This window comes from Eschscholzia californica, unplaced genomic scaffold (genome assembly GCF_041429995.1).
Source record: "Eschscholzia californica isolate CP2 unplaced genomic scaffold, dmEscCali1.0.p SCAF_3, whole genome shotgun sequence".
In the NCBI taxonomy this organism is placed as follows: Eukaryota; Viridiplantae; Streptophyta; class Magnoliopsida; order Ranunculales; family Papaveraceae; genus Eschscholzia; species Eschscholzia californica.
This window is the reverse complement of record NW_028238420.1, coordinates 60,055,192-60,071,662: the sequence shown is the minus strand read 5'-3', so window position 1 is coordinate 60,071,662 and position 16,471 is coordinate 60,055,192. Positions and strand designations below refer to the sequence as shown.

Genomic DNA, 16,471 nt, shown 5'->3' with positions numbered 1-16,471 from the left:
ACAGGACGGGCAGACTTCCCTCCCTAGTATAGTCTAATTTGCACTTCGATCCCAATTTTGACTGATCTTTTGTTACTGATACACTACGGAACCGTCACTTTCTTCACTGGATTCTGATATCATCGACTAGTAATTTCGTTCTGATATGCTTCTTCGTTTTAATGTTTTAATTTCTTCAACTTATCAGCAAATTCGTTATTTTTTTTAGTTTTACTCAAATCTACTTATTTAGTTGAAATACAGTTTATAAAATTCATTCGCGGTTTTGTTGAATTACTCTGGCAGAATTGGGAAAAAGTTATTATTCTTAATGACAAAAAAAATATTTTGATAACCATAAGATATTCTAATTTACTAGTCAACAATGAAAAAAAACACAGGAATTTCATCTCCTTGAATTCTCCTTCGTGGAGTCTGAAGAAGATTTTCATCTCTACAAAAATTTCTCCAACCCATAAACAAGATTCTGCAAAAGGGAAACCAACACCAAACAAAACCAAGGTTTGTAAACCGGGCTGTTTTAGAGTTCAAATCGAACATATGAGATACGAAACATGAAAGGATGACTTACTTTGAGACGAACGACCTTCCTTATTGCTAGAATTAGGCCTGGCATGAGACTCTGTACATCTGTGATATTGTGTTCAAGGCAATATACCTTGGGAACAATTTTTTATTTAGTTAGATTTAACCGCTGATGGATACTTTAGAATATTTAAATCGTTAAGAAGGTAAATTAGACGTTTTTTTAAATACTTACCTCACCTGGGCCGGAGAAGTAAACTTTTGTGCCGGAGGGAAGTCCTGGAAGGACTAAACTGTGGACTCGTAATCCATCGTCTCCTAGAAGTTGACCTCTCGCCTTCATAAATACGATTAATCATAGTACAAGTGATCCTTTTTAGAAGGCAATGTTAAAATTGGTGATACTTGGTCATTCAAATAACTAATTTTGTAGTTTAATTACAAGAAAAATATACACTGTAGTTTAATAATGTACCTTTGTTTGGTTGAAGTATCTGGTTAATTCGATATGTTTATTGTATATCATATAGTTTTTCTGTTACATGAGAATATTGTGAAGTATTGCATTCAAGATGCCCTACAAAGTAGGGTATCGTTTGTATTTATAGAAACTAAAGGAGTAGTTCAATTACAATAATGACCTTATGAATATAAACAAAGACAAACATATATACTAGTCTTGACACCCCCCTTCAAGCCGAACGGTCTAAACCAGAGAGAGCTTGATCTTCAAATCATGAAACCGAGAAGTGGAGAGCCCCTTAGTAAATATATCCGCAACTTGATCATCTCCAGGTAGGAATCGAACTTGTAATGTACCAGATAGAACTTGTTCTCTCACGAAATGGAAATCAATGGCAGCATGTCTTGTTTTAGAATGAAGAATAGGATTAATGGCAAGATAAGTAGCACTAATGTTATCACAGTGAACAATTGGAGAAGAAGGCAGAGAGATACCTAACTCAGTTAATAAATTCTTAAGCCAAATGACATCTGCACTGGTGTGAGCAACAGCCCTATACTCTGCTTCAGTTGAAGATCGAGCCACTGTTGGTTGAGTTTTGGAGCCCCAAATGATTAAATTTGGTCCAAGAAAGACACATGAACCAGATGTTGATCGACGGTCGTCAGGAGAACCGGCCCAATCAGCGTCAGAGAACCCAAGAATAGGAGAAGAAAGAACACGTTTGAAACAGAGACCCTCACTGATTGAGCCCTTAAGGTATCGAAGAATGCGTTTGGCTGCAATCAAATGTGTTGTTGTAGGAGATTTCATGAACTTCGAAACTTGGTTAACTGCATAACAAATGTCCGGCCTAGTCATGGTTAGGTATTGTAACGCACCAACGAGACTTCTGAATAAGTGAGGATCAGATAGTGGTTCTCCATCATGTTTGGATAATTTCTTTCCTGTAATTACTGGAGTACTGACTTGTTTTGAAGAGATCATCCCAAATTTGTTAAGTAAACTCTTCGTATATTGTTGTTGTGTGAGAATCAGAGAGTCTGAATTTCTATGTGCCTCCATTCCAAGAAAGTAAGAAAGATCGCCCATATCGGTCATGTCGAAGGTTTCCTTAAGAGCCTGAATCAAGTTATGCAAAAGAGATAAACACGAACCAGTGACGATAATATCGTCCACATACAGTAATAAAATCGTTAATTCCTTACTTGATTTATGATAAAACATACTAGGATCTGAAATAGATTGAAGAAATCCCAATTGTAGAAGAAAATTACTAAATTTCTGATGCCAGGCTCGAGGGGCCTGTTTGAGGCCATACAGAGCCTTGTTTAACTTACAAACATGATTTGGGAATTTTGGATTGATGAATCCTTTGGGTTGAGTCATAAAAACCGATTCATGTAATTCACCATTTAAAAAGGCATTCTTGACGTCTAATTGACGAAGATGCCATTGATTTGAAATAGCAAGAGAGAGAACTGCTCGAATGGTGGCCGGACGAACTACTGGACTGAATGTTTCTGCATAGTCGATTCCTTGCTGTTGAGTGTATCCCCGAGCGACCAATCGTGCCTTATACCGTTCTATTGTACCATCTGATCGTCGTTTAATACGAAAAATCCACTTACAGTCGACCAAATTCATTTTCGGATCATGTGGAATAAGAGTCCATGTTTGATTCTTATGTAAAGCAGTTATTTCATCTTCCATTGCCTTAATCCAGTGAGGTTGCGTCGAAGCTTGAAGATAAGTTGAAGGTTCTTCGAGATTCGAAGTGCTGGTGTTAGTAGAAATGGTTGAAATTAAAATTTTAGGTTTTCGAGTGCCATCCTTACTTCGAGTGACCATAGGGTGAGTAGAGAGAGAAGAGGAGGAAGGAGGAATCGTTGATTGAGTGGGAATTTCTTGATGAAGAGGCAAAACTGAGGAAGAAGGTGGAGCAGAGATTTGAGTCGTTGGAGGAGGGACAGTGGTACTGATACTGATATTTGGTAAAGTATGAGAGAGAGAGGAGGGGTTAGTTGGAGACAAGGAGGACAGGTGTGGTGAATCAGTGGAAACAGGAGACGTTGGTGAAGAAAGGACAGGTGTATTATCACCCTCTACATTAGGGTGAGGATTACGAATAGTGGGAGAGGGTACGTGTGGGTTTTCATCACCCACACGTAAAGAGAGAGACGGAACAGCTGGTAAAGTGGAGTACGGATGAGGAATGGATGTGAGGTGGCGTTGAGTTGAATTGGAGAGAGGAACGGTCAGACTTGATGGTGTAATCTGGACCGTCCATTGTAACGGTAACAGAGGGTTTTTCCTTGAAGACGAGTTTAATGGAGTTTTTGAAACAGAGGCAAAAGGGAAATTAATCTCATCAAAGAGAACATTACGAGAGATGAAAAGACGAGAAGAAGATATTTCTAGACAACGATAACCTTTATGGTTAGGGCTGTAACCTAGAAATACACAGGGTTTGGTTTTGAAGTCTAATTTGGATGAACGATATGGAGTAAGAAGAGGATAACAACAACAACCAAACGTTCTGAGAAAATTGTAGTTAGGTTGTTTTTGATAAAGCATTTGAAAAGGAGAAATGTAATTTAGAACAGAAGAGGGTAATAAGTTAATTGTAAAAATAGCAGTGGAGAAGGCATCAGGCCAGTACTTTAGAGGGACTGAAGATTGGTGAAGAAGACAGAGGGATGTTTCGACAAGATGACGAATCTTCCTCTCTGCCACCCCATTTTGCTGGGGTGTATGGGGACAAGAACGGCGATGGTGGATACCATTTTTAGTAAGAAATTCAGAAAATCAGTATTAACATATTCACCACCACCATCGGTTTGCAGAGTTTTAATGGGGTTTGAAAATTGTTTTTCAACCATTGATTTGAAAATTTGAAAATGATGAAAAACTTCTGATTTTTGTTTGAGAAAGTACAACCAGGTGAACCTGGTATAATCATCAACAAGTAATAAAACATAACGAAAACCAGAATTCGAAGAAATTGGTGAAGGCCCCCAAAGATCAGAGTGAATTAGCTCATTAGGAGCTTTTGATTGATGATTAACATTAGAAAATGGAAACTGATGCAGTTTTCCAGACACACAACTTACACATTGAAACTTACTTAGTACAGATTTGTTTAATGGTAATAACTTCTTGGAAACTAATAAATTAAAATTGTGCAAGTTTGTGTGAGCAAGACGACGATGCCAAATGTCAGATGAAGTGCGAGAGCCAGGAGGAAGATGCTGAACAAGAAGACTGACTTGAACAGGGGAATCAGGAGCAGAGGAGATTCGAAACAGACCATCAACAATCGTTCCGACGAGAAGTCTCTTCCCTGTGGGAAGATCCTGAACATAAAACCCATTTCGAGATAAAACAGCAACACAATTAAAATCTTGAAGAAGTCGAGAAAGAGATATGAGATTCTTCTTAAAAGAAGGGACAAGTAAGGTATTTTTAAGAGTGAAATTATGAAAGGGGAGAAGAATATTACCAATACCAGTTACTGATGCAGTGTTGCCATTTCCCACCATGACATTTTCAGGTACTGGAGCGTCGGAGCGAGAGATGAGAGAAGCATTATCAGAAGCAATATGAGTTGTAGCTCCTGAGTCCATGTACCAATTTGGGTCAGAAGAAACAGAGTCTATACCAAGAGCAGCAAAGGATTGATTGAGATCATTTGATCGATGAAGAAGATAACATTGACGAGCAGAGTGACCTACTCTTCCACAGTATTGACAAATAAGAGGTTGTCTTTCAGGTGGAGGACCAAGAACAGAGGATCGATTATAACCTCCTCTGTTTGAAGAACGACCACGACCACCACCACCTCTGTGAGAGAACCGACCCCTAGACCCTCGATTAGAATACTGAGTATTTGAACGAAAAGAAGAGGGTGGAGGGTTAGATGAATGGGTGAGAAGGGCTGATGGTGATGAAGTGGAGTTAGCCACAAATTGAAGGCGAAACTCATGGGTAAGGAGAAGAGAATGGAGCTCTGAATAAGTTGGAGGCAGAGCACGAGTAGTGATTGAAGTTACAAAGCTTTCGTAATCACTTCCAAGTCCAGCAAGAACAATGAGGACCAATTCATCATCAGCAATGGGATGCCCAATAGCGGCAAGTGAATCAGAGAGAGATTTCAGGCGAAGAAGGTAGTCAGAAACAGAGAGAGAACCCTTCTTTGATGTTTGAAGTTGAAGTTTGAGATTCATTAACCTAGCTGAGTTAACTGATGAGAAAGTTCTTTCAAGAGACTCCCAGACTGCTCGAGAAGAAGTAAGACCAAGAACTTGGGTGAGGATAGGTTCTGTTAAGGTAGCATTTAGCCATGAAAGGAGCATCTGGTCTACCCTGTACCAGTAAACAAAATCAGGGTTAGGGATTGGGGAAGAGGTGCCTTCAGTTAGAGAGGACAAGAGAGTTTCAGGTGGAGGTGGGAATGAGCCATTAACAAATTTAAAAAGATCCTGAGAATGCAGAATGGGAAGCAACTGACTTTTCCAAAGAAGATAGTTGGTTGAATCCAAACGAATGGAGATGAGGTTGGCTATGTTTGTGAGGGAGGGAAGAGTGGAAATGGAGGAAGGAGTTGAAGGAGAAGAGATGACAGTAGGGGAGTTGGTATTTTCAATGGAGGCGGCCATGTTTAAGACAAGGAAGAAGAAGAGAGTTTGAGGCTGAAAGAGACGAAAGAGAAGAAGGAATATGGCACTGAAAACCAAGAAAATTCTTAGGGATTGATGGCTCTTGATACCATGTGAAGTATTGCATTCAAGATGCCCTACAAAGTAGGGTATCGTTTGTATTTATAGAAACTAAAGGAGTAGTTCAATTACAATAATGACCTTATGAATATAAACAAAGACAAACATATATACTAGTCTTGACAAATATGAGATGTAATACTCACACACATTTATATAACGTGAGCGCCTATCTATGCACCTACTTCCCTCGCCCCACTAGTCTTTCTCTCCTCCACTTGTCCCATTTTCTGCCCTCGACAGCCTTGGTCATGAGCAGTAGTAAGAATTGATCCGAGTTGGGTTCCAACAGGCAACGGGCACTTTCCATCTAGAGGGCAGATCTGCGCAATGGTTAGAAGGGGCGGTGGGGAAGTTCCTTACGCGCCTCCCCTTTACTGCTAAAGGTGCAATATAACACAACTAGGTTTCTCAGACCGGGGCTGCAAATGAGCACAACTAAATCCCGTGGCCGGGATGGTTTGTGTATGTCTCAGTGTTCGGGGTACCCACAGACTCATACGGATTTGGGCTCACTTAATAGGCTACAAGGCTCCCGGGCTTTCTTCCCACCCCTAGAACTCATGAGTACTATATCGTAATGCTAGAATTCACAGTATATTCTGTTTTACAGGTCTAATTAGCCATTAGATTTTAAACTTCATCACGTTTTCAAATTTTCTCATTTCTTCTCTGTGTTGTGTCTACTAATTTAGGTATGAACTTTGTTTTATAGCTTACCAGAACATCTGTTGAAAAATCTTCTCTATTGTAAATTTGACCAAGATTCGAGAGATTGTTGGCGATTTGGATTGCATCTGGTGATGGTAAATCCTATCGACAAACATAACCAAAATTATAACTCGGATCTAATCAACGACAAGATATATGAACTCGAAAATTGACTACATGTACGTACTGATGCATTTTGCCTTGACTCAACAATTTCTACATTGTTGTAGTGAAATGATGCTGATATTGCTGCTTGCTGGAGGAGAATAGATCCGATCGATAAAGTTGGAGCAACTAGACAACCCTGATATCAACGTCGAATTAAGGTAAGTTGGAAAATACAACTGATGCAAATGGACTGCAAATTTTGATTAAACATGGAAACGAAGCTATAGACATAATAATAGAACCTCACCCTGAGCTCACCATGCTGGCCTTCTCACAGAATGCCGATAACGCTGTTACTGTATCTAACTGAATCCTTGGAACGTAAACTACACTCTTCATTCCAAATGCAGTCGACTGTTGGACAATACGAGACCAAAAGGTTTAAGTTTCATTTGAAAATGAGTTATTTTCGCGAATGGGTTGTATAAACTGTTGTTCCTCTGGTTATCAAATCGATAAGTCGATTTCTGTCTTGGCTTGATTTAGACAGAGTTTCCTTTCTCTAACTTATAGAGAAATAAATAATTACTGAATAATGATATATCAATATTCCTTCTTTCTAAATATGTAGTCGAGGCGAGAATAGATTCTCTTTCCTTAAGACATTTTACACCCCGGTAACAGTACCAAACGTTAGGGTGAATGCCTTCGGGATACAACGACTAACCTTTCAGAATTTAAGATGGTACTTCTATATTCTGAAAGCGGACGAACCTTTGTCAGTATTATGAGCTCTTGGACTAATGCGGATGAACTTCTAGATGCTTCTGAAATTCAAATTTCACTCGAGACTTCTTTCTTCCTTTTCTAGATATTCTAGTCTATCCAGAACCTCTAGAAAATACTTCTTTAATTAGATATTCTAGGCTAACCAGAACCTCTAATTGTTAGAAGGGAAGAGAAGAAGAGAATGAATTGAATTGATGAAAAATGAAGTGAGTTTGGGTGGTATTTATAGGAATTGAATAGGTGTATAGTGTCTTTTGGGTTAAAGAGCACAACTGTTCGAAACCAGGGGCTATAACTGAATATATAAGGGTCGGTTCATCTTGGGCCATCAGATCGCGCTTGAAAACGCGGACGGAACGCTGGCCGTCAGATGCGTTCGCGCGTGCCCGCGAGATGCCCGCCCGAGAAGAATCGCGACCGTTAGATGTAGCCCGGAGTGTGCCCGAACGCGGAGAGAACGCCAGACGTCAGATCTCGCGCAAATCCGTGCGATGAACGCCCACCGTCCAGATCTGAGCGCGTTCTCTTCGCGCGAATGCCCCCCAACGTGACTTGTCCTCTTTGACAATTTAGTACCTATTTCAACCGATTTTTCGTTCAAACTTTAACCTTGAATTTCTCATTCATCCGGAATCGGATTTGAGTGATTCTTGGCTCTAAATTGTAGAGCTCGACGAGACGAACGCAATGGCGCGTTCCGTTTCTGAGTTTGACGAGTCGGCTCGAGCCAAAATAGGCTCCGATTCCAACATAAACATACTATGTTGTGGGTTTGGGTCACTGACGGCTTTTAATTAATTTCCAACTTAACGATCACTTAATAGTCGAAGTTAGTCATATGAGACAGTCGAAGTTAGTCATATGACACAGTCGAAGTTGATCTGTGATCGATGTTTTCAGTAAACCCTTAAATTCATACACATTTAAGTTATGTTTATTAGTGAAATTTGAAATGGTAAGAAAGAGATCAAATACCTGTTTTACATTGTCATAAACAGTTGATGGTTCAGTGAAATCGACAACAACTCCTATTGATTTCGACTGGAAATTGTGAATATCATAAACAATTTAGAGGTTAAAGGACAGAGAAAAGTGAAAACCATCGAATTGAAACAAGAAAAGAGTAATGTTGAATGATGAATTACTTGAGAAATTGAACCCAAAACCATAGTGAGATCATTTATTATGGGTATTTCTAGAGCTTCCTCCATGTTACAAACCTAGTCATAACACATAATAGTAGGAATAGTTTAGTAGAAGTCAAATATGCAACCACATGAGCTTGGAGAATGAGTGAGAGAAAGAGAGAGACCATCCCAATATCTTCACCCACAAAATGAGAATCAACAGCACCAGCAATCTCCATTCCTCTAGCTTTGGTTACTGCAAGTATAGCAGCTTTTCCAATTTCCTTAGTTGCACCATTTATCACTACCTTTAAGTCATCATATCCCACACAAAATAACAAATTCATAACTTAGACCCCATGGAAGAGTGAGAGAGAGAGAGATGGTGGTGGTTGTACCTTGATATTATTTTGTGAAGGTTGCATTGAAGAAGAGATTGAAGAAGATTTGAATCTAAACTTCTGTATTCTCTTGTAAGTTTTAGGTTGAGATGGGAAGTAGCTTAGAACTGCCATGGTAATACAAACTCTAAAGTTTTCTCTTCAATATTTGGTTGGTTATGAAACCAAATGGATAATTTGAGGGTAAGGTTGTTGTTTATAATATTAGCCTTTTTCAAAGTCTTTTCATGGAGGGTAAGGTTGTTGTTTATAAGAAAAGGGTATGACTACTCAGACACCTATTTAAACCCCCGATTGAACCGCCCAAGAGAGAAACCCATGTTTCTCTCTCCACGTGAGCAAACACTTGAGAGGAGAGAGAAACATGGGTTTCTCTTTTGGGCGGTTCAATTGGGGGTTTAAATAGGCCTGTTGAGTAGAGTTCATAAAAAAAGAAGTGGAGATTTTACTTTTTAACTAATCTGCAGAATGAAATTTAAAAATGGAACCCCTCACTTTTGTTCTTTACATGCCCCCTTCATGTAATAATGGAAATTTTGTAGGTGCCTCTCATCTGGCTATAAGCACTCTAATGGCTTTGATTTTGAGGTGAAAGGCATCCTCAAGCGCCTTTAACTTGGGCCCATGGGTACCCCAAAGGGAAGTAGGTGCTCACTAGTCACTGCACAAGACGAAGCCTAGGCTCTATTCATATTAACGAATTATGGAGCTTGTAGCCGAACTTTGGGGTGCTTAAAGTGTAATTCTCGGTTAAAGGGGTTACCGACGAGCAAAATGAAGCTCTATATTCTATAGACAGCATCTATATGGCCATAGCAGAATTTGACCTCAATATTGAATAAGAAGATGAAGAAGAAGAGGGAAAAAAGTCAAAATGTGGTCGCAAAGATATCATAAGTACAACACCTTTCTAACTTGGTTTAGCGGAGCCTATAGAATAGGATTTTTGAGTGAGAGGCCCAAAAAATGGAGGGTAAATAAGTATTACCCCCAGCCTAAAACAAAAATGAGAACCCAGTCCAAATTGTCAGGACAGCTCACACTTTTCTGGTTTTTATTTTATTTATCCCTCTTTTACCCCTTTACGGGAAATTTCTGTGTTTTCTAACAATCTGACGGATGACAGCGAAGCAATTAATTCTCCGTACATGACGTAATGTCAGAGAAACATTCAGATTTTTTAAAAATTCAAAAATGGCGCCATTTTTTGACGAAATTTCAGGCAATTTTTTTGGATCCTGCCCACTGTATTTTCTGTTCTTTCTCTCATTATTTTTGAAAACATTCACATTTTATCTTCTTTATCTCTTTCAATCTCCAAGAACATAAATTTTCTGTTCTTTCTCTCTCTCTAAAAGTTTTATGTTCTTATTTTTGGATGTTCATCATTCTTATTTTGCTTCACATTTTATCTTCTTCATCTCTTTCAATCTCTAAAAACATCAAAGTTTCCTGTGTTTCTCTCTCTAAAAGTTTTATGTTCTTATTTTTCTTCTTCATCATTCTTATTTGTTTCACATTTTATCTTCTTCATTTCTAAAAACATCAAAGTACATAACCAAATGGTCAGTGCACAGAACCATTCCCGGTACAGAAGAAAATTTCCAGTTCAAAAGTGTCAAGTATTCAACCAAATGGCCAGTACACGGAACAATTTCCGGTGCACAAGAAAATTCCCAGTACAAAAATGTCTAGTACATAGCCGAATGGCGAGTACACAGAACAATTCCCGGTAGACAAGAAAATTCTCACTACAAAAATGTCTAGTACATAACCAAATGGCCAGCACACAGAACAATTCCCGGTACACGAGAAAATTCCCAGTACAAAAACATATAGTACATATCCAAAAAATGGCCAGTACACTAAATAATTCCCGGTACACAAGAAAATTTCCGTGTACAAATTCAAGAAAAACTACCAAAAATGAAGAAATTTGTTGAGATTAGAAAGAGATAAAAAATAAATCTGGAAAAAAGAACGAAATTTGTTGAGATTGGAGAGAGAAATTTAAAAAGATTGGAGAGATAAATATGTGTGGGAGAAAATAAAAAAGAAATAAGAAATAAATCTGGAAAAAAGAACGAAAATGGCAAGTTGGTAAATTTTGTAATGGCAATTCTGTAAATTCGTGGACAGTACAAGGTTTAATGTCAGGTGCGTCAGACTATTTTTCAAAAATTTTCGCATTTCCCCGGAATTTTTCAGTGGCAATTTTGTAAATTTATGGAAAGTACACTGTATGATGGGAGGCGTGTCAGATTATTTCTCAGAAATTTGAGAGTTTCCCGGAAATTTTTCGATGGTCGTTTCGTAAATTTCGAAAAGAAGAAGGGTGTTTCGGAAATTCCACCCCCACCTCTTGACCATTTATTATCTTCCTGCAGTGGACCTGCATCTTGTTTTGGGTCAAGGATTGGGCCTTTTGCCCAACCCCTCTATAGAATATAGGGAAGTCCAAGTAAGACACTTGATATTTAACAATGCACTTGAACAGACCAAGCCCATAAAAGATAGTGTTGGGCCTGTCTAGGTTGGACGGTTGGACCTATGTGATCCGAAAAGGTTCTCTCATGTGGTGTATCATGTATAGGTTGGCCCCCCATATATGGGTAAGAGCGGGTCAACCCTGGCCCACTTGTCTCTTAAAAAGGATGTGATGCCAAAACAACTCTCAAAGATTTGATAGGGTTTATATATAAAGTCAATGCATTCCAGTAACTTCTAACCATTGGATCATTTTATATGTTATTATTTTAATTTGGTAGAAGAGTTGGTGGTTGGTCTAAACTCTGAACAGGAGAGTTAGGTAAGATGATTGGATTGGTGGGACCCACTAGCATTATTAGTGTGTATCAAATTTGTACACGCTCAAGACTCGCAGGACGATTGGTTTGACTGTGTTTTGTGGTAAAGACCACTCACGAGCATGTAGGCGCGTGGTGAAATGGGCGATCACTGTCACTGCTTAGTGTTAGACTGTTATGTACACATGGCAGACATCCAGTTGGATACTACCATTTTCAACTATTATATTTTTAAATCCATCTCAGGAAACATTTCTATTTCTTTCAATTTTAGTATTACTAATTCCATCTTGACCCTCTAAAAATGACAAATTCGTTAAAAAGACCACCTAAAGATGACTAGGTTGCGATGTGGGCTTCTTTCTTTCTTTTTTCAAATAGTTAACTTTAACAATTAGTGTTTTCATTATCTTTATCATTTACTTTTCAAATTGATTACTTTTCGAATGTCTTCCTCACCAAAAAAGTTTCTCTTCTTTTTCCTCTCTTGTCATCCATCACCACCACCTCCTCCACGGAACGACCACCACCACTACTTCGATCTCCTAATTATCGTCTCGTATTTCTCTCTTACTTTCTCTCAATCTTCTCTATGCTCTCACTCTTCATTTATATGTTAACTCGCCCGAGTAGGGGAAGAGCTTCCTTCGCAGACGAGATCGAAACGAAATCGTTTGCATTTGGAAGTTGTAAATCCAGAAGAGTTTTGGATTTAGGGTTTCTAAAGTAGTTTAGATTTGGAACCCCTAACTCAAGATGAAGTCATGTTCTTAAATCTAACGAATTTAACTGGATTTTGTACTCATTAGAGAATGAGCTTTCCCCTCCTTAGACGAGTGATGCATATAAAGATAAAGAGTGGGAGGAAAGCAGAGAGAGATATGAGAAATAAGAAAAAGAGGAAAGGAATGAAAAGATGATGGTGAAGGAGACGGTGGTCCACCAGTGGAGTGGGTGGTGATCGTGGATGAGAAGAGAGGGAGAGAAAAAAGAAGATTTATATATAAAGATCCTTTTGTGGTGAGGGTTAGCGTCAGTTGGCAGGTCAGTTGTTTTTCGACGACCCTACTCAGGCGAGAAATAAAGACAAAGGCAACAGAGGATTCCATTTTCAGAATGAAGTGTGAAAAAGGAAAGAGATATCGACTATTAAAACTAACTAACAAAAAATGCATGAAGGGGCTACATTGCAAATCAGTCATCTTTAGGGGTCATTTCTGATGAATTGTCATCTTTAGAGGGCAGAGATGACCATAATTGATTTACCTATTTTTATTTCTAGGGAGTATGTTTAAATAGCAATGAGTACCTCGGAGAGAAATGCTAAATGTACAAAGAATCTTTGACAAGATTCTTGACAAAATACTAAGTGAACGGTCCCGATCAAAGTCAAACTTTGAAAAACTTTGATCAACTTCTGTCTTTTAGTGAAAATGAGTCATTAAGTCAAGAATTTTGTCAAGGACTTTGTACATGTAGCACTACCGATATTATAATTGTCATTGTTACTGTAATGTGTGCAATCCTTCAAAAACTAGGACTTTGACACGCTTAACTACTATGCATCAGGAAGACGTCAACAACTGTTTTCCTAGTTAGTTGTGCATTTGTTCGGAAGATCCAGAAGTCACGGCTTCGATTCACGACGGAGGCAATTTGTATGGCATTTTGGGGCCCAAATTTCCTGATGATTGTAGTTATAGGGGCTATTCGATCCGTGTATTTATTCATAATTTGTAATGACTTTTGAAGTTTGTCTAAAAGAAACTATGTATATATTATATATATTAGAAAGACGTGACTATTACCACGTCAAAACACGTACCGTACTACCTACCATCAAGGGCTTATCATGGCTAATATAGTTGGACCATTAATATTTCACAATGAGATGGACCATCTAGGCATCTATACGGATGGAATTCATTGTCATAGTTAGCCACCATTCAGTATTATCAGTAAGTTTATGAACACTTCAATGATCAAAGCTGACATCTAACATTGAATTCATAGACAATGTATTACTTACTGGTCATGAACTCTCGTTTGTGTGACTTTTCTATACCGTTTCTAACTGTTTTTGTGGGTTTGATATGAATTTATTGTATAAGGACGTAGAGCATGTGTGCCAGTTAGACTCACGCGCAACTCACATCAACAATTTTATTTTGTAACACTAACATCAAATTAAATTCGGTGCTCTGTCATTGCCACATCACAACCCCATCACAGCAGTTGCCATGTCAACTCCGTCCTTTACTGTTGTTTTCGTCATATCATCTCTCGGTAATCTCACATGACATGCTAATAACAACTCTATTTCATTTTCTGGGCTAATAGTCGTATTCAATCAATAGTGAATGAGATATCGCATATATAATATATTCACAAAGATTTTTTTAAAAATATTTCTTGGAGTGCTAGAGCGCACTTACTGTAATTACTGATACTCTTGTACAAGTTTCGTATTTCATTTTATTCTCTTACTGAATCATTTAAACCAAGACAACTTCACTATTTTTAATCGTTGTTTTTTATAAGTTGTTGTTCTTTGAACCTGTAATTTGTTAGCAGACTATTGTGTTCTAATGTAGATTAATCTAACCATTAAACCGATGTATTGAATGGTAACTAACTCAATTTATAAGATTCAAAATTTAAAACTTTTGCAGTTTGGATTTCTTAAATGAAAAAATGTAGCGAATTTCTGAGGTAACATTTTGTATTAAAAATATATTTTCCATCAAATTGTGAAAAATATAAATCATTCTTTTAATTTTTAATGTCGCCTCCTAAGCCGGTCACAAGCAAGAAAATATAAAACTCATATTTATTCTATTTGGGTTGGCATAACGAGATTTAAAAATGGGCTTTGTAATATTTGGAAAGATTTGTTGATGCACTTTAGGTGACAATACTAACTTCATATTCTGCTTCCACATGAAATGGAGTTTGGAAAGATAATCCTAACCTTGAATCATCATGAAATGATTTTCCAAACCCTAGACACTAATCAGTTTTCACATTATATAATAATGTGGTTAATTTCATATAACAACTGGTGGGTATCTTGTCTCCATCCAACCCAACAAAACCCTAATTGTTTTTACTTTGAAAATTATAGTTTATTTAAATTAAGAATAAGAAATTGATATGAATACTAACCCAACGACCATATTTGTTCATTTTATTTTGAAGTTTCTTTCTCCTATCACCTTCTCTTGCCCAGTCTTGTCTCTTTCTAACCCCCCCCCCCCCCCCCCCCCCCCCTCAATCAAACCTTCAAACTATTAAAGAGTTGTAGTATCTATCTACTGAATTGATATTGTCTGGACTAAATAAGGATACTATTTTTCTGTTTGGCTTTTGAGGTACTTGGAGTAAAATATTAGCATAAGACAAGCTTAATGAAAATCCAAAAATAGCGTACAAGTATTCCTTTTTTTTTTTTAAAAGTACAAGTATTCCTTAATGAAAGACAACGAGCATTCTGGTATTTCCACCTACCTAAAAGACCAAAATGATCCTTGTCTTATTCGCCACTTAGACATCGTAGTCACCTCGGAAGTCATGAAGGGAGTATTTTTATTACTTTTTACCAGAAAAACATAGCTTGGCATGGCGTGTATTATCAACATATGAGGTGTTTCACATTTGTGGAAATGTAAGACGTTTACAATTCAACACTATATAGTAAGCAATATCATCAATTTCTTTCTTAACAAACATTATCCTTTCAAAATATCTAGGAGATAGTTGTTTTAACAAAATAAATCAATACTCAATTTCGAAACAAACATGTGAGTCAGACACAATATATTTTTCTAGAGATTTTCAGTAGGTTGTGGGTTATTAATTAACTGCGGGCGAGTCAAAGAATACCATTTTCAGGCAGTTACTGCATGAGTGGATTCACAACTAACTGCCTACATAATTGATTAATCGATTGTTAACCTTTCGGGAAATGACTTTCTGATATCTACAAGGGTTTGACTTGCCATGGCAAATGTTATAACTAAAAGTCGCGGAAGCTATCGAACCTATCCTAGAAATTGATCCGATTATGAAGATTAATCGAAAAGCTAAGTCAAAATCAAATATGCGAACAGAATTTAACGAGGTTCGGCTTTAAAGCCTACGTCCTCGGGCGAACAAGAAATCTTTATTGAAGGATAGATGAAGACGACTAACACAATCCGCAAGTTCGTCCCAAGATGGTACCGTATAGTAATTAACCTTCTATACTAAATCTTCGACGACCGAGAAATTTAACACCGCTCAAAACTATGAACAAAAAATCTCTCTTACTTGCTCTCTCTCTAGCTCTCTCTAAAGAAGAGTTGTGTTTGTGTTGGTTGATGTTTAGAATCACTCTAAGACCCCCTATTTATAATTATATAAGCCGACCATTATGCCACACAAATTGAATCCAATTTGGAAACCATCCAATTTGGAAACCATCCAATTTGGGAAACCAAATTGAAACCGCCATCAAGCCTAAACCGCCAATAGCCATCTTTTGGAAACTACCCATTCTAAACCGCCTATAATCTTGAAACCTCCTCTCACAATTCTCCACCTCGTACACAATTTGATACTCTTCAAATTTTGGACGAACACCAGGATACTCCTTGTAAGATATATCTGCTTCTTGTAACTTCATCCGACTGCACCATATGACCATGGTTGCCTACGTACCCTTTTACAGGATCAAGCCTACCGTAGTTCTACCAACCCTTCACATAAAGATTACCTTGTCGCC

General features: G+C 37.9%; 1 protein-coding gene across 2 annotated transcripts; it reads right to left on the bottom strand.

Moving 5' to 3' along the window:
- Window positions 1–287: 287 nt before the first annotated feature.
- Window positions 288–9,275, bottom strand: LOC147552652 (dihydrodipicolinate reductase-like protein CRR1, chloroplastic). 2 transcript variants are annotated; one of them, XM_086671092.1, is made up of 11 exons: window positions 8,900–9,078; window positions 8,687–8,809; window positions 8,520–8,594; window positions 8,350–8,415; window positions 6,904–6,999; window positions 6,665–6,781; window positions 6,487–6,579; window positions 1,001–1,060; window positions 761–862; window positions 572–658; window positions 288–466 (listed from the first exon to the last, which is right to left on the bottom strand). In XM_086671092.1, exons 1-11 carry the CDS (start codon window positions 9,014–9,016, stop codon window positions 434–436), a joined length of 969 nt encoding a protein of 322 aa, XP_086527218.1. In that variant the 5' UTR covers window positions 9,017–9,078; the 3' UTR covers window positions 288–433. The 2 variants fall into 2 exon arrangements, with proteins under 2 accessions (XP_086527218.1, XP_086527220.1); XM_086671094.1 differs by lacking the exon at window positions 1,001–1,060 and having other exon boundaries at window positions 8,900–9,275.
- Between the last annotated feature and the right edge of the window lie 7,196 nt (window positions 9,276–16,471).